General features: G+C 49.7%; 1 protein-coding gene across 1 annotated transcript; it reads right to left on the bottom strand.

The window, feature by feature from the left end:
- Window positions 1-81: 81 nt before the first annotated feature.
- On the bottom strand, window positions 82-25,580 carry ESPL1 (extra spindle pole bodies like 1, separase). Its single transcript, XM_042946663.1, has 32 exons — window positions 25,511-25,580; window positions 21,252-21,348; window positions 20,598-20,690; window positions 19,373-20,431; window positions 18,977-19,081; window positions 18,696-18,816; window positions 15,594-15,730; window positions 14,388-14,581; window positions 13,835-14,074; window positions 13,466-13,610; window positions 13,216-13,354; window positions 12,880-13,019; window positions 11,051-11,185; window positions 9,623-9,742; window positions 8,996-9,167; window positions 8,474-8,602; window positions 8,188-8,344; window positions 7,563-7,672; window positions 5,498-6,486; window positions 4,760-5,102; window positions 4,398-4,559; window positions 3,758-3,971; window positions 3,473-3,663; window positions 2,807-2,934; window positions 2,549-2,671; window positions 1,927-2,082; window positions 1,646-1,816; window positions 1,415-1,519; window positions 1,132-1,247; window positions 889-972; window positions 568-732; window positions 82-446 (listed from the first exon to the last, which is right to left on the bottom strand). The coding sequence occupies exons 3-32, from the start codon at window positions 20,676-20,678 to the stop codon at window positions 245-247; spliced, it is 6,333 nt and encodes a 2,110-aa protein (XP_042802597.1). The 5' UTR covers window positions 20,679-20,690; window positions 21,252-21,348; window positions 25,511-25,580; the 3' UTR covers window positions 82-244.

Genomic DNA, 25,580 nt, shown 5'->3' with positions numbered 1-25,580 from the left:
ACCTCTTTACAGTACCACATAGTGGGAGGGAGCAATAATTTGTCTTCAAATGTTCTCAGATGAACCACACAAAACACAGGGTTTAAATGTTACATCTTTATTATATTAAGGTTAAATCAAAAGGAAATATTTCATATAAAACACTGGAAAAGTCATTTAAAATATTTATCCTAAGGGTTAAATCTAAGAACAGGAGGTAGAACAGTCACATGGCTTCTATCTGTGATAGGACAGCTCCAAGGGATCACCGCAGGGAGACAGGCAAGCCATATGCCACAGGTGCAGCCCCAATAAGATACTTGAGTCGGGGAGCCTGGCGCGCCTGGTTGACATAGTAGAGAAGAGGGGCTCCTGGGCCTGCTCCAAGCCAACCCTGCAGCAGAGCCTCCGTGTAGCGGTCAATGTCACGGTCAGTCACATCCCAGAGGTTACCCAGAAACAGGGGACTGGGGAAAAAAAAGAACTACAAAGTGAGGGCTCTAAAACAAAATACATGAGGAAGGATTTAGTGTTCAGACCTGGGAAAGAACCTGGGGTGGGGACCTAGGTTAGGCCCTCGAGACTCACCAGCCAGCCATGATATACTTGAGCACGATGCCAGCCCCCTCCAGGTTTCCATGCACAGCCAGGGCTGCGCTGCTGCAGCCAAACAGCAGGGCCACTGCCCGGCAGCCGAGCCGCAGGACGGCCTGTCCATCCAGGAAGCGGGCACCCGCCCCGTGCCCTGCATAGCTAAGGCAAAAGGATGTGAGATGAATCTGACCCAGCAGTAGCCGGCCTCTGCCGTGTCTCCAGGGGCGTCCTGAGTCAGCCAGTGGCTTGAAAGCCACAAAACAAACTATGGTGATACCCACCCCACCTCCCCACTTCCCTGCCCTGAGCACTCACATATATAAGTCATGCTCTGTCAAGGCTGCTTGCACTTGTTCTGGGCTCGGCACCTCCCCAACCACCCCTTTCCAGCCAGCTTCACTGCAGGGAAAAGGTAGGAGTAAGAACTGGGGTCAGCTGGTAAAGAGGGCAGAGGGAATACTAGGCAGAAGGTGGGCTGCAAGCTTTGATTCAGGGGAAAAGGACATGTTGCCCCTCTCTACCCTCCCCCACCCCCTTTCGTACTCTTCTCCCCCTGACCTGCTAAAATTGGCTCGAAATTGCTCCTCTGTGCTTGACAGGTTATTGTGAGGGTTCAGGACGTAGAAGGTATTGCGTGGATCCACCCCTTGGCTTAGCACTGCCGAGGCCCCCGACTGAGGAGAAGACACTGGTGATCAGGATCCTGGTCTGGCCAGAGAGCCCAAGCTTCAACAAACTCCAAACCCCTTTCCACGACTGAACCATCCCATCCCTAAGACCCTCTCCTGTCTTCCCAGATCTCCCTCAATTACTAATCATTCCCCCACTCCCTGAAACCCACCTCTCTGATGATGGAATAGCTGAGCAAGAAGTGGAAGGAGGGCAGCCGAGTGACAGGCAGTGCCCGGAGACTGGGGATGCTCTCCCATGGCAGCTTTTGCAGGTCCTGGACAAAAAGCACGCAGGGATTACCATCCCCAGCCAGGCATCCACAAGCATCAGAAGGGGGCAGAGGGGTGACCTGGTGCCCACTGCCCACCAGATACGGTCCCTCCAGCCCCCAGCTCCTTACCTTGTCTAGCACTAAGACAAGATGCCTATTGCTTGGTACTGTCTGACCCTGAAGACGTCGTACTGCCTCACTCAGAAGCTCTTGGGCTCGTTCTGGCCGGGCTGGGCACAGCCCATAGGCCAAGGTCTCAATGTCCTGAGGGGTGAGGGTACTGGCACTACTGAGCATGGTCTGCAGGGGAACAGTGGTCAGTGAGGGCCATTGCTCCCATCTCTACTCACAATGGCAGTGGGGTAAGAATTAAGTCCAGCTTCTTCCCCCTCCCAGATTTCTCAACTCACTTTCAGCAGAGCTGCATCAGGATATTCCCAGCCACATTCCTGCAGCAACTTTTGTAGGCGGGAGGCCTCCTGGGCAGGGCCAGGGTCCTCACTGGATGGCAGCAACAGTCCCCTCCAGCAGCCCAATACATGCTTCTCTAGGGAAATGATGAGAGCCTGAATGAGGAAGAATAGAATGTTCGGTCAGAGAGGAGCTGAGGAAATGGGTTTTCCAACGTATATATTTGTTTTACACATCTTCCCGCCAGTTAAAAAGGCAAGAAGCTAGAGACTTCATTTGCTGAGACTCTGGGGGAGTACAGATAAGATGATTTATCACATATCACTATGTCTTGACAAATACAAACAGGTGGGCAATGAAAGCTAAACCTGGGAAGCTGATACTTGGGCTTAAATCTTTTTTCTTGTATGTATCCTCAAACATTCTGTTGGCATCACCCCTTTAAGTTTTTAGCTCTTTTTTGAAGTCGTTCTCAAGTAACATCATTTTTTATTTAGGCTATGCTTCCAGAAAGGACTTGAGGTAACTCGGCACTAGCCGGGACTCCTGAGAGAGAGGACAGTGACACACAGGGTCACTCCCAGGGTAGGCCTGACCCCACCCCACCTTGGGAGCACACACCTCCATCCTATGGTCCAGTTCTAGCCGTCCTGTCCACCACTCTCGCTTGTCAGTACAGCTGCTGTTCTCTTTCTGTTCCTTCTGGATGGTGTCAAACTCTTTCAGGGCCGAACTCAGAGGAAGCTTTGGGAGATGGGACTGTGAGCTTTCTGCTTGTCCACGTGATCACCACCTCTCCATCCCCCAGCCGCGGGATATGAGCAGCTTGACCAGAAGCCTACCCCAGCCCAACTTTGCTTGCTGGCCCAGGAAACCTACCTTGCTCTGGGCGGTGGGGATCTGCACAGTGACTGGGGGATTGTCTTTTTCCAGCCGGGTCAGCAAGAGGGTGTTGCCCACGGTTCCAGGCTGAAGCGTGGCCAGAGCTAACACACACACAGTCACCCCTGACACACAGAGCATACCCAGAATCATTTCAGCTCTTACAAGGAACTCCCTTCCCCATCTTCTGCACTCAATCCTACCCATCACTCAAGACAATTCTAAAAAATCTTCTCTGCTCACTGGAGTTCAAGCTGCTCTCCCGGAACAGCCCCCTGTGGAGAGAGACCACATCTTGTACTTCGATGTGTCCCTCACAGAAACTAACAAAAGTTCCTGGACAGAGGGAGGCACTCAAATCATCTGTTAATGTGTTTTGTGTTAGTGCAGGGAGACTCTGGACATCTGAACCTACCCCTGAAAAAAGACACTGAATCTGCTAGTAACGCAGAGTGGAGGTTAAAAAAAAAAGCACAAGACTTCCAAATTTAGGGTATTTCTCTTTGGTGAGAGTAACAAAATGACAATCAGTGAAAAGGGAGGATATGTTCTTCCATAGGGTCATAAATCTACGTTAACTAATGCCTTAAACTCCTTCCCCTAACTCCTTAGTAAGAAGATACAAAAAAGGACAGGAGAGCCAGCTGAAGTCTGCTGCCATACCGCTGGGGATCAGAGCCAGGCGCTCCTGGAAACTCTCCTTCTCAGGCTCAGGGAATTGACCAGATCCTGAAGCCCTGAAGGAAAAGAGGTGCTGGATGCGGGCCAGGGGGACATCTCCAGGCCTGTCCTGCAGGCTCAGCCTCTGCACCTGGTCTGCCATTTCGAGTGATCCCCGGTGCTTCTGGGCCTTGCTGCAGATAACATAAGTAGGGGTGAGTTCTCCCTCCTTCAAAATCTAGACCTTCCTTCCAGTCTGTCCCCTGCATGGGCCTTGGGGAAACTCACCTGAGCTGCCTGTGGAGGTGGGTGAGCAGCTGGTGGCGACAGGTGATGGACACAGACTCAGTGACAAGGCAGGCTGTGGCATAGGGATCCCGGTGGCCCAAGCACAAAGCCAGGAGGCGGCAGAGGTAAGCATAAAGTCCACTAGGAGGGCAATGACTAACCCCACGGAAAGCAATGGTCAGTAAGTCACAGATGGAATCCAGGGTAGAGAGACCTAGAGGAAGGTGAAGATACTTGCTATAGATGAGTCCCATACTGTTTAGCTGATGGAACTTTCCATAAAAGTCCCAACTTTTCATAAAACTTTTATGGAAAGTTCCAAGTTTCCAAGGTTCTATCTCATCTCCCACTTGGATAAAAAAAGCTACCATTAATGCAGGGCAATGTGCCAGGTGGGATGCTATGCAACTTACCTCAACTCACCCCATCCCCCCTAACCCCAATTTATAGGTAAGTAAATAAAGGCTCAGAGAGGCTGAGTAACTTGCACACATCTAGTGAAGAGAGTGATGGGATTCAAACCCAGGTTCAAAGGCGACCAGATCTAGATGAGGATCCGAAGACAGAACCATGGGCAGGCCACAAGGTCATCAGATCAAGCAACCTCTCCTAGTGACCAGACCTCAGTGGTTAGCCTCACCAATGGCTACAGGGGCAGAGGAGAGTTGGAGCCGAGGACCAAGACCCTTGTCTCTCTCCTTGTCTGGGCATGGGACCGGCAGCTCCTCTTTACTGGAATCACGTCTCAACACTTCACATTCTCCTATGGCTGTATCAGGTCCTGGAGCTGGTGCCTTCCCACCTAGGGAGAGAACGTGACTTTCTGTAGTTTCTTCCTCCTGTCGTCTCCTTTGTTCTTTCTAGGATCCAGTCCTGGAGCCAGGAACAAAGTTGTATTTCTGTACTGTCTTTGGCATCAGTTATTTCTTGTGCTTTGGTCCCAGGGCAACCCCAACCCCCAAAGATATATGCACCTTCTACCTCCCACCGTTACCATCTTACCTGAGGCTGAGTCTTCCCCGTCAGAGCCCCTGAGGATCTCAAAGCTCATTTCCATCTGGTTTTCAGTCATTTCCTCCTCAGGGATGGTCCTCATGATCTCAGAGCCCAGCTCCTCACAGTGTCCTGATGTCACCTTCTTGGCCCTCCGGCTCCTACCACCCAGGCCTGGGAGCCCAGGGGCACTACTTGAGGCTGCCACTGCAACTGTCTTCAGGCTCGGGTTCTTCCTGGCCTGGCCCCGGCCCCGGCCCCGGGAAGCAGTGCCCCGTCTCTTGGGCCCCTCTGCAGGCTGTGCCTCAATTGAGACAGGGTCTTCCAAATCACTGTCATCACTGAAGTTCACCTGGGATGGGTGGGAAAGGGAGAAGGGCCAAGGGGCCTTCAGTGATAAGACATCTGCCAGCAGGTGGTGCTGCAGAGGCACACTCTCAGAGGCCTTTGGGGGAAGATTTAAAAATTAACCTCTCCAATTGAGGCAGCTCAATCAAGGGCCAGGACTCTTGGGTGTGGAAGGAGGGAGAGAAGGGAGGAACAAAAGGACAAAGGATGAAAAGGAAGAGGAACCACAGAGTAAAGGAAAGCACCTTCTGTTTGAAACAAAGATAGAATTGTCTTTCTGTGCAGGTTAACAGTAGAGCTGAAGGCCCCACCAGGCCCTGGGAAAGGCACCTATTCTGCAGAATTCTCCAGAACCACCCCACCTGACACCAACACCACCCAGCCGCAGTCCCACCTCACCTTGAGGCGCGTCTGGACCCTCTGTTGTACTCTAGGGGCCTTGGGAACCTCAGGCTTGCTCTTTGTAGGGAGGACTTCCTCAAACACAGTAAAAGGGACTCGAGTGCCTGCTGGCCTGACCTGGCCTGGAGGCTTCGGTGTACAGGGCAGTCCTCCACCTTCCAGACTTTTCAGAGAGGTATTATGGAGGGGCTGGGTAGATGAGGCTGCCCGCTGACGCCCCCTTCCAGAAAGTTTTTGGCTTCGCGGCTTAGAGGGCTCTGAGCCTGGGGAGGGTTTTACTGATGGTGGCTGCCAGCCCCAGGAGCTTGCAAAAAGTTGGGTAGTGCAGCAGTTGAGGCCGGCCAGCTTTGCAAGGGCCCGAATCAAGAGCAGGCTGGCTCGCCAGGGCTCCAGGTGGGGTACTCGTGCTGCCACAAACTTCAGCCCCGACTCCAGGACCTTCCCCAGACTCTTGTGTGATGGCCGGCTCAGCCCCTCCAGTGCCAGCTGTGTGTAGGCCTGAGCCAAGATCTCATCCAAGAGGCTCGGGACAGGGGAGGGAAGTGCTTTGTGATTCAGGGTAGTTTGTAGAGCTTGGGTGAGGCGCTCAGTGGCTGCAGGGCAACCCTTTAGCACGACCTGCAGCAGATCCAGACCCTGGGCCTGATGGCCCAAAGCCAGCCTCACCCCCGCTGTGACCAATGCCCAGCGCAGACAGACTGCCGAGAGCACGGGGCTGGCACACAGCAAGCAGTCACACGTGGGCAGGTGGGTCAGGAAGCCGGGGCTGGGCTGGGACTTCGCTTTCAGGACAGGGGAGGAGTTAGTAGAAGGTGCCACAGGACCTGGCTCCTTGGCCACAGTGGCTACCAGCTCCAGGGCAGGGCCTCTTAGGAAGGGCTCCTCTTCAGGGAGCTCTGGAGGACGATGGACCCGGGTCTGCTGCTTGCCCTTCTGCAGGTGGACTTTCTTCACGGAGTCCAGGTGCTGGGCTAGCCCGCCAAACTCTGGGGAGAGTGGAGCCAGAATTACAAAACTGGGAGAAGTGATACCAAGTGCTTCCTGAGCTACCCCAGGGCCCAACTCCTTAATATAGGTGTTATTTACTTACTGCTTGTACGGATTACTGTCTGATCGGACTAAATATTAATATGGCTTATTTTTGTTTTGAGTAAAATCCCTAATGTTTCTTCCCATCCCATAATAGATAAACCCAACCCGCAAAACCCCCATACCTGCACCTGAGACGGCTGCATAGCTCAGGAAAGCAGGTGGGCACCAGGAGGCCCACGTCTTTATCCTGGCTCTGGGCCCCAACTAGGCCCATGATCCTGGTCCAAAACACTGAATTTCTCAACTTCCTCATTTTACAAGTGAGAAAAAAAATCCACGTGTCCACCTGACTTTCCAGGGTTTTGTGTGGGTCAAAGGAAATACGAGAGGGAAAAGTGGTTGATAAGAAAAAATGTACCATAAATACACTATTTTATTATTAATTTAAGCCCTCCTGAGGACATGACATTTGTGCTGTCCAATAGAGTGGCCACTAAGCCATAATGTGGCTATTGAGCACATGAAATGTGGCAAGTGACTGAGGAATGAATTGTAAATTTTATTTAGATTTAAATAGCCAAAATGTATTAGGCAGTGCTGAAAAGTAGAGCCACATTGGGTTAGTCAGATGGGCAAGCCATCTGAAGGAGGGACACCAGTGGTCTGATTGAAGCAGAAGAGTTAGAAGTCCCTGATTTAGGGGCGCCTGGGTGGCTCAGTCGGTTAAGCGTTCGACTTCGGCTCAGGTCATGATCTCGCGATCTGTGAGTTCGAGCCCTGCATTGGGCTCTGTGCTGACAGCTCAGAGCCTGGAACCTGCTTTAGATTCTGTGTCTCCCTCTCTGTCTGCCCCTCCCCTGCTTGCACTCTGTCTCTGTCTGTCTCTCTCTCTCTAAAACATTAAAAAAAATTAAAAAAAAAAAAGGTCCCTGATTTAGAAGGAACCCATACTTTCACATACAAAGATGTGTCGTAGTGTTTGTGTGCCACTCCCGCCACTGCCCGTGGGTGTGGGGGCATGGCTGCTCACCTGTGCAAGACTCCAGTAAGAACAGAACCTGCTGCAGGTCCGACTCACAGAGGTCAATGTCAGTGCGTGCCAGCTCCAGCTCCGCCTTCAGCACCAGGAACAGGGCACACCTTGTTGGGAGAGGAGATGACAAGCAACTCGTGCAAGTCTTTGTGTTCCTGAGTCCATCTTCCTGTCCCTTTCACTGGCAGCACTGGGGCAGGCTCCTAGCCTCTGGAGGACCTCTACTCTCTCGAGCTGACTTCAAGTCTACCCTGGGAAAACTCTCTACACTTCTCCCTCATCCCCAGTCATCTTTGTGCATGAGGACAGGATTTCCCAAACCACATTCCCACCCAAAGAAAAAAGATCCTGTGGGCAAAGGGACTTAGGGAAACATGGTACACCAGCTCTCCCTTTTGGAGAGTTACAATGTGGATCGGTGTACTGAAGGATGTGAGAAGTCCTACAGGAAATAAAAATGTCTAAGCTTGGTTAAGTCGGCATTTCCTACTTACTGAGCCATGGGATACGTTCTCCCAACCCCTCCAAACATAACACGTAAATCTGTGGAAGAGTTTGGGACCCCAGAGTCCAGGATGTGGGCACTCAGGTTCTGGAATGGCCTCCTCTGGCCTGTACTCACTGGTGTGGTAGCTGCAGTTTCGTCGTAAGTTTCAGGGCATCCAAGCAAAAGGCCTTGGCTTCGCTCACACAACCCAGATGGCCCAGGCGGGAGACCAGCTTCTCTGAGCAGCTCAGCACCTCTGTCAGAACCTGCCATTTTTGTACCAGATTTTCACCTGGTACAAAGGAGAGAGACGAGACCACCGTCACTCAGTCACAGCCTGGATCCTCTGGAGGCAAAGCTGGCAGCCCCACCATCTGGCCTGTTCATTCCCACTGGGCCTCGCTCTCTTCCTCAGACTCACCATAGTCCAGAAATGGGGTCTCCACAGCCGCCTTCTGAATCGAGAGCACGTCACTGCCCAGGAGCAGGAGGATAATGCTTCGGAGGAGCTTATGGGAGTCGACGAGTGCAATCTCAGGCGTCTGCCAGCCTGTGCAGGGAGTGGCGGGGGGACAAGAAGGGAGATGATGCCGCCAGAACTGCCACCACCTTCACCTACTAAGATAGCAAATGCAAAACGTGCTGCCGCTGTTCTTCTGTGCCTAAGGCAGACAGAGCGAATCAATCACAGAACTCTTTCCCTCAGACCACGTGGGGCCTCAGAACCCTTGTTAGTATAGCATTCCAGCCAGGTACTAAGCAATCAATCAGGCGGCAGACAAACAGAGACTCATATGCTATCCCAGGCCTACTCTGTGCAGCCTCTCAGTGGGCTAGTCCACACAGTTGGGACAGCAGAGGGGACAAGGGCTTGAGAAGAGCTGAGAGTGGACGATCCACACCATTTGACCACAAAGGGCCATCATCCACCCTATTCTTTCACCTTGGGCACAGAGCTGCTCCCGCAGGGAGGCTGAGAGGCTGTCTGATGAGAGGCTGAGGTATGATGCCACCACCTGCAAGGCCTGGACACGCAGCAAGTACCAGGCCTTGGATGATCTCTGGAGGGCAGGGTCCCGAAGCACAGACAGCAACAGAGAGGCACCCTCAGCCACCTGGGAGACAGGGACGGCCAGAGAAGAGTGGTGAGTGAGGTCAGAGCAGCGATTCAGAGCTTAGGATGCCCCTAAAGATCATCTGGTCCAGCCCCTGCTTTTGAGAATGATAAAAGCTGTGGAGAAAACGGCAGCCTGAGAGGGCACAAGACGCAGACAAGTCACACAGTTAGGCTGTGAGAAAACTCAGGTTTTCTGCATCTCACTTGATTTCCAATTTGGGCTCCATTGCCTTCCTGGGATCAATGTCATCTCAGTCTCTAGTCACAGGACAGTGTGACTGAGGCAACTGGGAAAGAATAGAAAGGACAAGGCTGGGAAACAGCACTGCTTCTCACGGTCGGGAATACTCTTCCTAGCTCCAGGGAAATCTCAGAAGCCTGAAAAATATCCCGAAAATCCTAAAAATCCTTCCAATACCTGGGAACTTCAGGGGTTAAGAAAGTGAGAAATACCTTCTGGTGAACACAGTAGAGTTGACTTCGAAGTAGGTTACAGGTCAGCGAAAGGAGCAGGTACGTGTCAGTATTGTGATCCAGAAGCTTCAGGCTTGAGTCTGCCTCTTCCAGGTATAGCTAAGAAAACAATCATGGGATTCCTGAACATGCTGGTGAGGAAAGGCAGCCAGACTTTTCAAATTAAAGTGGATTAAAACACTTGCAAGTAAAATGCAGAACACCTCCAACTAAGTATTCAATTATTTCATATATTATAATCTACAACATGAGAGTTATTCAATCACTTGCTAAAATGTTCATTTAATATCTTTCAGTTAACCGCTATGTTAGAAAGACATAGCTGAATAAGGAATAAGCAAGACTTTCCACCCAATAGCTTGCAATGCAGTGGGGGTGCAGACACACCTGTGTAATCGTGACACAATGCCATTAGTGGTATGGGGACCCAGGGAAAGTAGGTGATTCTGCCCTTGAAGAAGAAGATGTATAAAATACTTCATGAGGGAGAGGACAATTGAGCTAGGCCTTGAAAAGAAAGTAGAAAAAAGGTGGGTGGAGGAGGTGTATTTAGGGTGGAGGGGCTAACAGAACCAAAGGGAGGGAGGCACATACAAGGCTCTAAAGTAACTGGCGTGGATGGACAGAAGTTCCATGGTGGGGAGTGGCAAGAAAAAGCATGAGCCAGGATATAGAAGGTGTGCAATACCAAGTAAAGTGTTTAGACAGTATCATCCTACAGGTAATGAAGAAACCAATGAAATCCTTTAAGCAGGAAAAAAGATGAGATCAGATCTGTGCCTTAAAAGATCATGTTAGGGGCGCCTGGGTGGCTCAGTCGGTTAAGCGGCCAACTTCGGCTCAGGTCATAATCTCGCGGTCCGTGAGTTCGAGCCCCGCGTCGGGCTCTGTGCTGACAGCTCGGAGCCTGGAGCCTGTTTCCGATTCTGTGTCTCCCTCTCTCTGACCCTCCCCTGTTCATGCTCTGTCTCTCCCTGTCTCAAAAATAAATAAAATGTTAAAAAAAAAAAAAAAAATTAAAAAAAAAAAAAAAAAAAAAAAGATGTTAGAAGACAAAAGGGGCCTCCCTGCTGGAGGCAGGGAGACCAGCTAGGTGGTGTTGGAGCAATCCTAAGTGAGTGGAGAAAGGGCGACTAGGGCAAATGGTGGGGAAATACAGGATTAGTGGTGTATTTCTGGTGCAGGATCTATAAGACTTAGGAAACAATGGTTTTGCAGTGAGAAGGAAAGACGCTTCCTCTTCCCACAGCTGCCTCCCAACCACTCCACACTTTACGACCCTCCAGCAGGATGTGGCAGTAGAAGGCAGGGAAGATGCCCCTTCAGTATCTTGTCTTCTCAGAGAAAAGATGGGTCACTAAAGCCAGGTCCCCCTGCAGCTCCGGGCTTGGCTGGCTGGGCACTCACCTGGGCGTAGCTGGGACAGCCGAGCATCAGGAGCAGCTGGCTGGCGTGGCAGGAGGAGCCGGCTGCCTTCGCGTGGTCCTCCAGTCTCTGGGAGACGATCCGTACGAGCAGGAGGACCTCCAGAGCCTGCAGGGGCTGGTCAGCCAGGAGCAGGAAGTTTACCCAGCTCCTGCTCGAACCTCCCTTTCTACCCTCTGCTCCTCAGCCCTTTGAGACCTTGGTCTGACTTCAGAGCCTGGATGAGGTGTGGCTACAGACAAGGCCACCACCTGCCATCCTCAAGAAGCCTGAGATAAGAGCAGAGAGGGAGCCTACCACCATCCAGCCTCCCGCGTGAAAGCTTAGGTACCAGTCAGCATCGACAGCTGGGAGTTACCGAAAGCTTACTATGGGCCAGGCACTGTGCTGAGAGGTTTACATCAGGGCAGGGGGATGGGCGAGACAGGCAAGAGGATCAAGAGGTACAAACTTCCAGTTATAAAATAAGTAAGTCGCGGGGCTGAAAAAGTACAGCACAGAGGGTACAGTCAATAACATTGTGATAATAATGTATGGTGACTTCCCTCACCATGGTGAGCACTGAGTAACGCACGCTATTGCCAAATCACTATGTTGCACGCCTAAAACTAATATAATATTGTGTGTCAACCATACTTCAATTCCTTTTAATGTTTACTTACTTTTGAGAGAGAGAAAGCCTGAGCAGGAGAGGGACAGAAAGAGAGAGGAGACAGAGGATCTGAAGCGGGCCCTGTGCTGACAGCAACGAGCCTGATGCGGGGCTCAAAGCCCTGAACTGTGAGATCATGACCTGAGCAGAAGTTGGGACGCTCAACCAACTGAGCCACCCAGTTGGTTCAAGCCCCACATGGGGTTCTGCGCTGATAGCACGGGGCCCGCTTGGGATTCTGTCTCCCTGTCTCTCTGCCCCTACCCTGCTTGCTCTTTCTCTCTCTCTCTCAAAATAAATAAAAATACACTTAAAAAAAAAAAGAATTCATAGATCTAAAAAAAAAAAAAAAAAATTGAAGGAACACCTGGCTGGTTCAGTGAGGGGGGCATACAAAGTTGTGAGTTTGAGCCCCACATTGTGTGTAGAGATTACTGAAAAATAAAATTTGAAGTGAAACTTCAAAAGTCATAATAAAAATATCAAATTGTCAAAAAGAGGGTGTTCATGTGCATCAGCTCTTTTAATCTTTCATAGTGACTCTAACCCCAATTTTACAGATGACTATAGACTAAGAGGCTTAAGACTCACGCAAGTTAAGTTGCTTGCCCAAATTCACATCACAGGTACGGGGGAGAGCCAAGACTCAGACCTAGCGCTGAGGCAGCTTCCCTCAATTCTCATGCTAGAAATATGGCCTAATGGCCACAGCAACAAAGATCTTTTTTATGTACCATGTTCTTTTTCGGAGGTTCCTAATGTGGGGTCCAGGGAAGAGCTTCAGGGAGTCTGTGAAATGTCCTGATGTTGCATGTAAAAATGTAAAATTAAACCTATAAGCATCTATGTATGTTTCAGAATATACACAGCTCAAATTACCTAAGAATTAATAATAACTATATCTGACATTTGAATATGCCACTTAAGGACACCATGAGGTAGTGCTATTACTGTCCTCATTTTAGACACAAGGAAACCTGGGCTTAGGAAGTTACGTCACTTGCCAAGGTGAGTTAAAATAAAGGACGAAGCTTGTATTTCAACTTAGGAAGCCTGGTGATAGAGGCCACAACAGGCTACATGGCTTCTTAGCAGATACACCGGCCAAAGAAGAGGAAAGAGTGGGCTTCTGGTGTGTGTTAACGCCCTGCCCCATTACCTTTGCCGTCAGCTGATAGAGGGCTGCTAGGGTCTGCAGTGAGGCTGCTGTCTGCTGGAGACACCGTACAGCGGGGGCTTGTGCCTTTGTAAGCACCTCCTTCCAAAGGGCCAGTGCTTGGTCCAGGCATTTGGACTGAGCTAGAAGTCAGAAGAAAGGGACCGGCCATTCTCTCAGTGTGGGCCATCTGGGGACAATGCAGCCTTCTTCGTAACGCCCTCTGCCCTCTGTGCCCACCTCCCACCCTACTTCCTTTCCCCTACCTGGGGTCCCCATTCTGCTCTTAGGAAGACACAGAGGAGACCCCATCTAGCACACTACATTCACAACCCTCACCAGCATCTGCAGCCAGGTTGAAGGCAATGTTACTGTATAGGAAACGATCTTCTTGGAGTTTATCTTCATAGTTCAGGTCATTGACTTCAAATTCCTCCAGGTTATTAGGGGCCTGGGCTCTCCGATCCCGCTCGATACCCTAGATGGGGCGGGGGGGGGGATCAGGATAAAAAACAGGGCTGGCACCAGCTTACTGTGGGCCTGGGGGAAATAATCCAGTTCTGCTGAGCCCCACAGAAGCCACACTTACTTCCTGCATTTTGGTCTCCAGGGTACAAATGTAGAACCATAGGAGGGCCTGTGCTTTATCATCCAGAAGCCGATCCTTGGCCTGGGTCTCAGGCCTCACAGACTCCAGAAGCTGTAGGGCTTCCTGGATAGCATCCAGGGCAGAGCTGAAGGGAGAGGATGGACTTAAGCTGGGCCCATGACGAGTACCTGCCATAGTGCCCTGGGAAGGACCTTTTGCAGGACAGCCGGCCCCACCCTTTGAATGAGGGCCCATGGCCACAAACTGAAGTGGGTGCTCAGGGACTTGGGAGAGGGAAACGGCCTCTGAAAAGGGTAAGACGACCTAGGGTGAGAAGCAAGAGTGGCCTCCCCAGCTATTCTTCCTCACCAGTTGGTCTGCTGGGCAAAGTCATGGTAGCAGAGCACCTGAGCCAGTTCCACCAGGTGGGTGGCTCGAGCCCAGGCCCCAGCCGGTGTCTCCTCAGGGCTCAGCTCCAGCAGGTCACAGATGACATTGAACCGTTCCTGCCCTGTGTCCGCTCGCACAGCCTTATAGGCCTGCAGCTCCTCCCTCAGCAGGAAGACCAGGGTCTCTGGGTCCCAGCCACTCAGGCTGTCTCGCAGAGTCCTAAGAGAAGGCAGGCCCAACGCCATGTCAGGGAGTCCGTGAAGCATGGAGCTTCTGCCCCGTGCCAAGGAGTCCCAGCCTTGGCTTGCTGAGAGGTCACTGACTTCCCCGTCGTTAAAGCAAGGGCATTGCCTGTCCCCACTGCTCCCCTATACCTAGCACAGTGACTGTCATATAGTAGGCATTTGATAAATAACAACGAACAGAGGAATCAGTGCCTTTTTTCAGACAGAAGGATACATGAGACCACCAGTACCAAAAGCTAGCCCTAGCCAGGGAGCAAACATGGTTGTCTCCCTCCCCGCCAACTCACCTCAGCTGTAGCTCCTTGTCTCCTGCTCTGGCTGCATCCATCTTGATCCGAACCCAGAAGGTGACAGGCTCAGCCATGTGTTGGGGGCCACAGGGCTGCAGGGCTGTCAGCCACAAAGTCACCATCTCACAACCCTGGGCCTGTTTACCCAGTTTCTTCAAACTCTCTCCATGCAGCCGGAAGCACCTGTGCAACTGACCATAGAAAGCAGAGACCAAACTAAAGAGAGGAACCACCGAGTCCGTAATAGTGGGGGAGTACATGCCACACAGGTACATACACCACCAGGTGGTCCGCCAGCCCCCAAGCCTGCCCCAAGGCAGAAGACACTAAAGCACTAAACACCCCAGGGGTTCTCAATCTGAGGCTTCAATCCACCCCACCCACATATTTATGTCCACAGCCCTAGAAACCCGTTTCTCCTCCTGTAACCCCTCTCTCACAAGTCGGCGTCTTCTCAGTCCGAAATGCCAGGCCATCCTTGACCTTCCCTCCGCACCCCACCCCCCCACCCCATCACAGCCAGTCACTTAACAAATTAATCCTGGGCTTCTTACACCCATTCCCTTCTTCCCATCCCGCAAGACGCTACTTCAGTTCAGATACCCACCCTTTCTGGCCCAGGCTACAAGAGCAGTGGGGGTGCCCACTGTTGTCCTGGTATCTTGTTCATTCACCATAGTGATGCCAGAGAAACTCAAAATGCCAAGATGATGTCATGCCTTCCTTTGAGAGGCTCATCTGCCTCACTCAAGATGAAAACCAAAGCCCTCTACAACCCGTCTCACCTGCCACTCCAGCCAACCCATCATTTCATGGGTCTCCTTGCGATGGTTCTCACTCTGGTTACTTAAAGGGCCTCCTCGGGGAACTTTTAAAATAACCAGATACGTGGGCTCTAGCACCAGGGATTCTGATGCAATCAGCTTGGGCCAGGCATCAGAATGAATTTTTTTAAGTACATTCAGGGGATTCTAACGTGCAACCAGGTTGAGAACCACCAGCTTGAACGTGGCTAAATATAAAAAGTGAGACCATAAAAAAAAAAAAAAAAAAAAAAAAAAAAAATAGTAATAGTACAAGTGAGGTGTGGAAGACACCGTCCCAGGTACGTGGCTCTTAACACGCTACTGCAGGGCAGGGTCCTGGCCAGGCCCTTTCATGCTACTCAGGCCTCCAACATAACCTCCCTTCCTGCCCTCGTACCTTCTCAGGAGGCACCTCAGGATAGGTGTCCGGCTTCACCAATCCCAGGTGCTGACAGAGGGGCTCAGAGATGGCACAGGCCTCGGCATACAACTTGTGACTATAGAAGCTGTAGGCCAAGTTACTGGTGTAAGAGGCTGTAAGTGAGAGAGAGAATAGTTGATAGCGGAAATAGTTCCCACTGCCGCTCTCCTGTTGGAGAGGCAGTAGAGAGAAGCTCAACCTGTGGCCGGCTCAGTAGCTTCCAGATCAGACAGGAAGCCTTACTGCTAGGGAATGAGATAGGGGCAGCTCTCCCCTACCTGCTCCAACTCAGCCCATGACATCCATTCCTACAAGGCACACCCACACCAGCGGCTCCTTTGCACTTGTTTTACAAGCGCAAGCTGAGTCTTCACTCCTACACAGGGCCCATTTCCTCACATGCCAATTTTTGCCTTCATCTTCCTCCGAAGGGCAGCATTTTGGGGTTAACGCTCTGGCCTATCCCTTATCTCCTCCTTCTCTCATTCCACGAAAGCCACACTAGGAGCCTCCTTGCTGTTTCTTGAACACGCCAGGATAGTTCCTGCCTTAGGGCCTTGGCCTTGACTGTTTCTTCTGCCAAGGATGTCCTTTCGCAGGTGTCTACATGGCCAACTTCATCACATCCTCCAAGTTTTGCTCATGTCACCCTCCCAAGCAGGCCTATCCTGACTCTATTTTAAGTGGTAACTTGCCCCCTCACCCACCCTGAACTCCTACTTCCCTTTCTTATCCTGCTCTATATTCCTTCCCCCCCACCCCCACATTTCTTATCACTTTCTAACATATTGATAATTCAATTATTCTGTTGCTTATTATCATTCTCCCCTAACCAGACTGTGGCTCCGTGAGGGCAGGGATCTTTGTTTCGTTTACTGATATACCCAAGTCCTCACAATAGTGCTTGGCACATGGTAGGTGCTCAATAGATATTTGTTGAATGAACAAAATTTGCCCTAAACTCTAGTTTATGCAGCTTTTTGGCTATCCACACAGATGGCTGGAAAAAATTAAGTCAGGCTTCAATATTCCGGGAAGAATTTTCAAACTAGTAATTTTTGTGACTGCTGATGATATTTTCATCTCAATGGGTAGGTTCAACTACTGAATATATAAATATGAAAAGTTCTGGGGCACCTGGGTGGCTCAGTTGGTTGGGCATCTGACTTCGGCTCAGGTCATGATCTTGCAGTCTGTGAGTTCAAGCCCCATGTGGGGCTCTGCGCTGACAGCTCAGAGCCTGGAGCCTGCTTCAGATTCTGTCTCTCTCTCTCTCTCTCTCCCCCATCCCCTGCTCTCACTGTGTGTGTGTGTGTCTCAAAAATAAAAGAAAAACATAAAAAAAAGAAAAAGAAAAAAAAAGTTCTCCAAAACTTTTCAGTGACTGAACTCATTGGGTTTGTATAATTTAATGGGGCCATCCTTTTTATAAACTGAAGGGAAAACGTATCATAAAATACAAAAATAGACAAAACTAAAGTATGCCGTTAGGATAATGGTTGCTTTGAGGAGGGGGGTTACTAGGAGGGGGGCAGAAGGAGGGGTTTCCCCAAGGTCTAAATCATGCTCTTACTTGACCTAGACGTTGGCTAAAAAGTATGTTCACTTTGTACTTTGTACTTTTCTGTATGCACGTTTCAACTGAAAGGGTGTGGAGAAGTATATATGCAAATTTATTTATACATAGTACATCTCCAGAATGATACGTAAGAAATTGATCGTATTAGTTGTCTCAGTAGAGGGGAACTTTGTGACCAGGATTAGGAGAGAGAGACTTTAGACTACATGCCTTTATGCGCAATTTGATTGTTGAAGCATTTTTACCTGGTTTCTAAAAAAAAATTTTAAGTTATAAATATTCTTTAAAACTTGGGGTGCCTGGGTGGCTCAGTGGGTTAAGTGTCTGACTTCGGCTTAGGTCATGATCTCATGGTTCGTGGGTTCGAGCCCCATGTCGGGCTCTGTGCTGACAGCTCAGAGCCTGGAGCCTGCTTCGGATTCTGTGTGTCTCCCTCTTTCTCTGATTCTCTCTCTCAAAAGTAAAAATAAGCATTAAAAGTAAACATTAAAAAAAATAAAACTTATAGAAAGGTCATAGGGGCACCTGGGTGGCTCAGTTGGTTAAGCATCCGACTTTGGCTCAGGTCATGATCTCGTGGTTTGTGAGTTCAAGCCCCACATTGGTCTCTGTGCTGACAGCTCAGAGCCTGGAGCCTGCTTCGGATTCTGTGTCTCCCTCTCTCTCTGCCCCTCCCCTGCTTGCACTCTGTCTCTCTCTCAAAAATAAATAATAAAAAAACATTTAAAAAAAAAAAGGTCATAAAGTTGCATATCAGGTACAAACATTTTCATGAAAGAAACACCAAATCATGTTTCAAAGTCAATGACAAAAAACTTGTGTCTGCTATCATAAGTTAGCCTTATCACTTCTCTACTACTATAAAAGTTTTTTTTTTTAATTTTTTAACGTTTTATTTATTTTTGAGACAGAGAGAGACAGAGCATGAACGGGGGAGGGTCAGAGAGAGGGAGACACAGAATCTGAAACAGGCTCCAGGCTCTGAGCTGTCAGCACAGAGCCTGACGCGGGGCTCGAACTCACGGACCGTGAGATCATGACCTGAGCCGAAGTCGGCCGCTTAACCAACTGAGCCACCCAGGCGCCCCTATAAATGTTTAAAAAAATGTTTTTTAATGTTTTATTTATTTTTGTGAGAGACAGAGAGACAGAGTACAAGCGGCGGGGGTGGGGGGCAGCAGGCAGAGAGAGAGGGAGACAGAATCCACGAAGCAGACTCCAGGTTCTGAGCTGTCAGCACAGAGCCCAACATGGGGCTCGAACCCATGAACACGAGATCATGACCTGAGCCAAAGGTGGACGCTTAACCAACTGAGCACCCAGGCACCCCTGTAAATGTTTATAAGTACAAGTGATGAGGGTCACTTAAGAACATTTTTTTCACTGCCTCCTTAAACCATAAGGAGCCCCCAAGGTGGTCAGAACCATCCAGCAAGTGCTATTTGTCTGCCTAGTGAGTGATGACCTTCCCCCCTGCATCTGGGCCCCAGGGCACTAACCAGTCATGCCCAGGTAGTCAGTCAGCTCTTGGCCTGACAGGCTCTGTAAGGCCTCCAGCATCCAGACCACAGTAGATATGCAACTTTCCACCAGCTGGGCCAGGTCAGCCAAATCAGCTACCTAAAGGGACAAGAAGGTCTTGAGAGTGAGAAGAGACATAATAGGTCCAAGGTGACATCTACCCCACCCCAAACCCAAAGCAACTCCAAAGCTCTACCAGGGCAGTCCAGCAACCCCAGACCCCAGGACCTGTCCAGGTCTTTTGATTCCCAGACTGTACCTGACAGCTTTGCGCAAAGTCATAAACCACCACAGTGTAGAGGTGAAGTCCCTGAAAGTGCATCTGAACCAGAGACTGCTGCTGCTTGGAGGAATCCCCACAGACCTGAGGAAGGAAGGGGAAGGTTGGGTTGAGAGGCAGAGATACAGGATGAGCTCCAAACTGAAGACTGGTCCAGAGTCCTGGAGAGCTGACTCAGCCCAGGGAGTAGGACGAAGGGCATTAGGAGGGGCCATGGCCCTCCCAGAGTAGACTAGGCTGCTGGTGGCTGCACTAGGCATAATCCAGAGAGCAGCTGACTGAGGAGGGAGCCAGGGCTTCCAGATCTTACCAAAGACCTTAGCCTGATAGTCTGCAGAACCACATTCCCACCCTACCTCTAGGTTCTTAACTCACACCATCCTGCAGCTGCCGGATGAGAGAGCAGTACCCGCCAAGAAAAGCAAAGAGGCCCAGAACAGCATCCAGTCCATAGCGTCTCTTGATGCCTCGCTCCAGTCCTGAGAGGAAGAACTGACAGCTGTCACATAATGCCCGCAATGGGGGTGATGGTGCCTCCACACTGCTGTTCAGGACAGCTGATGCCTTGATCAGAAGCTCGGCCAGTGCCTGGGATCCTCCCTCCCCAGCCTGTAGCAGTTCAACTCCAAGTTGGCATAACTGGAGGCTGGGGGCCAGACTGGTGTTCCTTAGGTAATCATGGGTCTTCTCCACTACTCTCGTGGCCTTGGCATGGTGGCCACTCCAGCAGAGGCGACGGCAACGTTCCAGGGTGAGTTCCAAGAGACAGAGGGCCCTCTGGGGAGAAAGAGGACCAGGAGAACCCCCTCCCTCACCCACCAAAACTTTGATCACATGCCTGGAGAGCAGGTCATCTAGGAAATCAGCATCGGCTTCATTCAGACTGTGCCCAGTGGCATCAAATAGCTGATGGGCAGCTACCACTCGACAGGCTGTTGGAGAAGCAAAGTGGGGAACCTCACAAGGGGTACTTTCATCCTCCAAGAGTACAAGAAAGCTCAAGGCCTTCAGCCGAGTTGATAATGCAGCTCGCCGCTCCTCCAGGGTTTCTGCTGCCTTCCAAAGCAGAGAAAAGCTGCCTCGCACCACAGCATCATAGTCCTGGGGAGCAGTTTGGCGAGAGCAATGCACCAAACAGGCATGAAGGGGTTTTGCGAATCGGAGTGTGGCCTCTGGGATTCCCTGTGTGGCAATGTTCCGCAAAAAGATGAAGAGAATTCGTTCCAGGTACAGGGGTGGGCGCTGGGGGGTAGACATCAAGTAGCCATTGTAAGCCAGCTCCGCCAGTTCCAGCAGGCTCTCCAGGTGCCTAGGGCAAGCCAGCTTGGCAGTCAGCTGCTGGTTGCAAGCCCTCAAGATGGCATCACAAGCTTGTCTCCTCTCGGCATCAGATCGGCAGCTGGATGAACCAGCTGGAAGCTTGGACAGGAACTCCTAAGAGGAGAGGAAGATGTGATTGGGACCACCAAAGTAGGGAAAGATAACTAGAAAGGGGGCTTCTCAGGAGAGGATCCCCTATTAGCCTATCTCTTCATATAAGACAAAAACCCCCAGCTCATCTTGGAAAGCCAGGTGTATCCAGAGCCAGACACAATCCTACCTTCAAGTCAGGCAGCAACTCTTCAGCTTCCTTCACGCTGCTTAGCAAGGTCCCAAAGTTGATTCCTTTGAAGCTCCTCATGGCGTTGGAGGGCTAGGGAAAAGGAGAAGGATTAGAGTAGGCGGAGAAGATTCATAATGGAGGGCAGGAGAAGGGCTTGAAGGCTGCAGAAGTGAGGGGCGGTGGGGGGGGGGGTGGTGTTTGCAAAGAATCCCATGAGAAATCCTATCGGGAGGGGCGCCTGGCTGGCTCAGTCATTGGAGCTGTGGGATTCTTGATCTCCGGGTCGTCACTTCCAGTTCCACTTTGTAGAGATTACGAGATTACAAGAAAAGGGAAGGGAAGGGAAGGTAAAGGGAAGGTAAAGGGAAGGGAAGGGAAGGAGAAAGAAAGAAAAACAGACAGACAGAAAGAAAGAAACCCTATTCGGGAAAAACGCCCATGTCAGGACAGCAGGCTCCCGTTATAAACGGACGCTTCTGCTTCTCCTTCCTCTCGGGGGATCCGGAGCCTCACTACCCATTCCACCACCCCAACGCTCCATACCGGGAGGCCTCCACTGAGTTCGGAGCTCACCAGGACATCCGGAGGTCTCCCAACCTTCCTTCGCAGAGCCGCCCCTCCCCTCAAGTCAGCGCCGGGACCCCACCTCACCTTGGCACGTACACACGTTCACGAGTTCCTCTGGGCTTTATCGCCCCAGAGGTCGCCTCCCCACCAGGTCCAGGACTTACTCGCCAGAAGAAGAGCTCTGCAAAAACCCAAGACTCAACCTTCGTTTTTCGCGCCAGCCCCCCCTTTCAAATATCTCCAGCGACCAATGAGCGAGAGCTTTGTAACGCCGGCGTGCCGCGCGGCACAGTGGGAGTTGTAGTCTACCCGCCGCGCCGCACCATCACGTGATACCAGCGGCGGGGTCGAGCTGCTGTGGGCGTTAAGGCCTCTTGGGGGCGCGGGTTTCCCCATTTACGGCAAGACGGAGATCCTTAGCTACCCGTTGCTTAGTCGCTATCGGGAGAGCCAGGCCTCTGCCTCCTTCTCCCCTTTATCTTCAGCGCTCAGAGTTTAAATTTCAAGAGAAGAGAAATAGGGTAGACAACAAAAAGAACTTACTTGGAAACTCACGCGGTTTGGGTTACTGGGAAAATAGGGCGTAGCCTTTCCTGGAGTTCTTTAAAAATGTAATTTTCTGAGGGCACTGACAGGAGTACCATGACTTCCAGCCCTCCCTCTCTCTCTCTTTCTTTCTCTCTCTCTCTCTCTCCCTCCCTCGGCCTTCCAACCTTGATCTTTTTTTTTTTTAAACGTTTTATTTATTTTTGAGACAGAGAGAGACAGAGCATGAACGGGGGAGGGGCAGAGAGAGAGGGAGACACAGAATCGGAAGCAGGCTCCAGACTCTGAGCCATCAGCCCAGAGCCGGACCGCGAGATCGTGACCTGAGCTGAAGTCGGATGCTTAACCGACTGAGCCACCCAGGCGCCCCCAACCTTGCTCTTTACATAAACGGCATCAACTGGATTGTATGAGGAAGACAGAGGATCTAATGCTCCTTGATGGGGTGTAGAGGGTAGAGGGGAGGGTTAAGGGAAGAACCAGGAAAACTCACTTCACTGGGATATTTCACAGTCATTAATGGCTTAACGTTTGCTAAGTACTAACTACATCCCCAAACGTGCAGATTCAATTGGTTCTGTTTCTCTTTCCTTCCTCCACCAAAGAATTCAGTTCAAAATTCTGGTCTTCCAGTTAGCTTTTCCCTGATGAATTCTATTGGATAACTCATCTTTATCTATCTCCTTTCTCTTTCTTCTTCTTTTTCTTTCTTAATTTCTTTTTCTCTTTCTTTCTTTCTTTCTTTCTTTCTTTCTTTCTTTCTTTCTTTCTTTCTTTCTTTCTTTTTCTAGGTGTTATTTATGTAAGTAATCTCTACACCCAGTGCAGGGTTCAAACTCAGGACACTGAGATCAAGAGTGGCATCTTCTTCTGACTGAGCCAGCGAGGTGCCCTTATCATCATCGTCTTTCTTCATCATCATCCACCTCTTTTAGGAGCTGAGATTCTAGCAGAGACTATTTTTAAAAACAAAGACAAGAACGAGAACATCTCCAAAGAATCTCAGTGTTGGAATGATAATATTAATGTAGGTGCTAAGTATATGTTGTAGACATTACATACATATCTCTTGTAGGGTAGAGGACCCAACAGAGGTGTTTGTAAATGATCAGTGAACGTATCAACTCTCATACTGCTCATTTCCTCTTGCTTACATCTTAGCAATCACTACTCATTTATTTACATGTTGTGTAGCAAGTGTTGTAGAACTATTTTCCTGTGTTTTGTTACATCTACTTGATTCTAAACTCAAGGGGAGAGAATTTGTCCTTTTTATTCTTCTATATATCTATATCTATATATATCTATAATTATATATATCTATAATTATATATATATCTATATCTATCTATCTATCTATCTATCTATCTATCTATATATCTTTTTTAAAGTTTATTTTGAGGGGCGCCTGGGTGGCGCAGTCGGTTAAGCGTCCGACTTCAGCCAGGTCACGATCTCGCGGTCCGTGAGTTCGAGCCCCGCGTCAGGCTCTGGGCTGATGGCTCGGAGCCTGGAGCCTGTTTCCGATTCTGTGTCTCCCTCTCTCTCTGCCCCTCCCCCGTTCATGCTCTGTCTCTCTCTGTCCCAAAAATAAATAAAAAACGTTGAAAAAAAAAAAAAAATTAAAAAAAAAAAAAAAAAAAAAAGTTTATTTTGAGAGAGAGAGCACGAGAGAGGGGCATAGAGAGAGGGAGAGAGAATCCCAGGCAGGCTCCATGCACTGTCAGCGCAAAGCCCAGTGTGGGGCTCGAACTCACAAACCATGAGATCATTACCTGAGCCAAAGTTGGATGCTTAACCCACTGAGCCATCCAGGCCGCCTCCTCTTCTTTTTAAAAAAAATTTTTTGGGGGGGGGCGCCGGGGTGGCTCAGTCAGTTAAGCGTCTGACTTTACCTCAGGTCATGATCTCACACTCCGTGAGTTCAAGCCCCACGTCTGGGCTCTGTGCTGACAGCTCAGAGCCTGGAGCCTGCTTCAGATTCTGTGTCTCCCTCTCTCTCTGCCCCTACCCTGCTCATGTTCTGTCTCTCTCTGTCTCAAAAATAAATAAAAACATTCAAAAAATTTTTTTCAAAAAAAATTTTTTTTTTTTTGAGAGAGAGAGAGAGAGAGAGAGAGAGAGAGAGCAAGCTCACACCCCTGCACAAGCCAGGGAGGAGCAGAGGGAGAAAGAGAATCTGAAGCAGGCTCCACATTCAACTCAGAGCCCGATGCAAAGCTCAATCCTATGACCTTGGGATCATGACCTAAGCCAAAATCAGGAGTCAGATGCTCACCTGGTGTCAGAAGGCACCCTTCTTTTTTTTTTAATGTTTATTTTTAGAGAGAGAGAGTGTGGCACTTGTGAGCAGGGGAGGGGCAAAGAAAGAGAGAGAGAGAAAATCCCAAGCAGGCTCCACACTGTCAGCACAGAGCTTGACTCGGGGCTCAATCTCACGAACGATGAGATAATGACCTGAGCCGAAATCAAGAGTTGGGTGCTTAACTGACTATGCCACACAGGCACCCCTTTTTATTCCTCATCTACTTCTTACAAGAAATAGGAAGTTCCTGAAGTATTAAGAGATTGATAAATTCTGACCATTTATGAACCTTAGTCACAAATTTCAATCCCTCATTTGAATGCCCAGCTTCTAAAGAGAAAGCACAGGATAGTGGAAAGCACTTTGAGTCTAGACAGAGAAACTGGATTCTAGTCCCAGTTCATTGTATTATTAATCTGTGAAACGGGGATAGAAGCATCAAGCCTCACTACTTCCCAGGGGTTCTGCCAGCCTCAAATAGAATAGCCTTGAAATGATTTCCAAAGGCCCTAACAATGTTACATAGACATTTTATATGTATTGCCATATAAAGATGTCAGAGATATATGGATGACTGTTATAGTCTTCCTGAGGATTTCAATGGTTTTAAAGAGTGAAAAACGAGATTACTGTTAGGTAAAAAAAGGTTGCAGAACAGCATGATTCAACACGTTGATTCAATTTTTATTAAAAGACAAAACAAAAACCAACTGGGGCACCTGACTGGTTCAATCGGTAGAACATGGGACTCTTGATCTCAAGGTCATGAGTTTAAGCCCCATGTTGGGCATAGAGTTTACTTTAAAAAAACCAAACAGCATTCGAATCTTGGTTTCGGTTCAGGTTGTGATCTCACGGTTTATGAGTTTGAGCCCCATGTGGGGCTCAGCACTGACAGTGCGGAGCCTGCTTGGGATTCTCTCTCTCTCTCTCTGCTCCTCCCCGACTCTCCCTCTCAAAATAAACAAATAAACTTTGAAAAACAAATGGGGCCCTACCCATTTATAAAAAAAATAAAAAATGACAAACCCCAACTAATATTAAATCTGTGGATTAGACTCCAAACAGCGGTATGAAGAGTGGGATTTAGGGAGCCTCTCCCTCTCTCTCCATATATATGTATATATACAAAATGCATATACATATGTATTTGCATTTGATGATCTTACAATGAGCTCATTTATTGTAAAAACACACACACACACACCTTAAAGCAAACATGAAGTATTTTTACATTAGATCTAATCCCAAGCATGACAAATTTTTGTTTGATAATTCTCTTCTGTGGTTCTGTGAGGAAGTGGTGGCAAAAAATAATAAAAGGGACGGAGAGAACCACAGGGTTGGGGTTAGGGGAACAGTGATGGGGAGTGGAACCTAGACGTAGCCAAAGGGCCATGGCCATTAGCTGGGAAAAGCTCCCCCTCTCCCTGAGCAGGGACTGAATTTCCAGGAAGAGATAGTCCTCCAGGTCTCAGAACCCAGTGCTGACCTCATGTTCCAATTCTCCTGCCTTCTTGTCCACTGGCTCCTGGTTCCTTGGGATGTTTCTGCTCTCCTCA

This window comes from Panthera leo, chromosome B4 (genome assembly GCF_018350215.1).
Source record: "Panthera leo isolate Ple1 chromosome B4, P.leo_Ple1_pat1.1, whole genome shotgun sequence".
NCBI lineage: Eukaryota > Metazoa > Chordata > Mammalia > Carnivora > Felidae > Panthera > Panthera leo.
The sequence above is the reverse complement of the archived record's forward strand: the minus strand, read 5'-3'. Positions and strand labels throughout refer to the sequence as shown.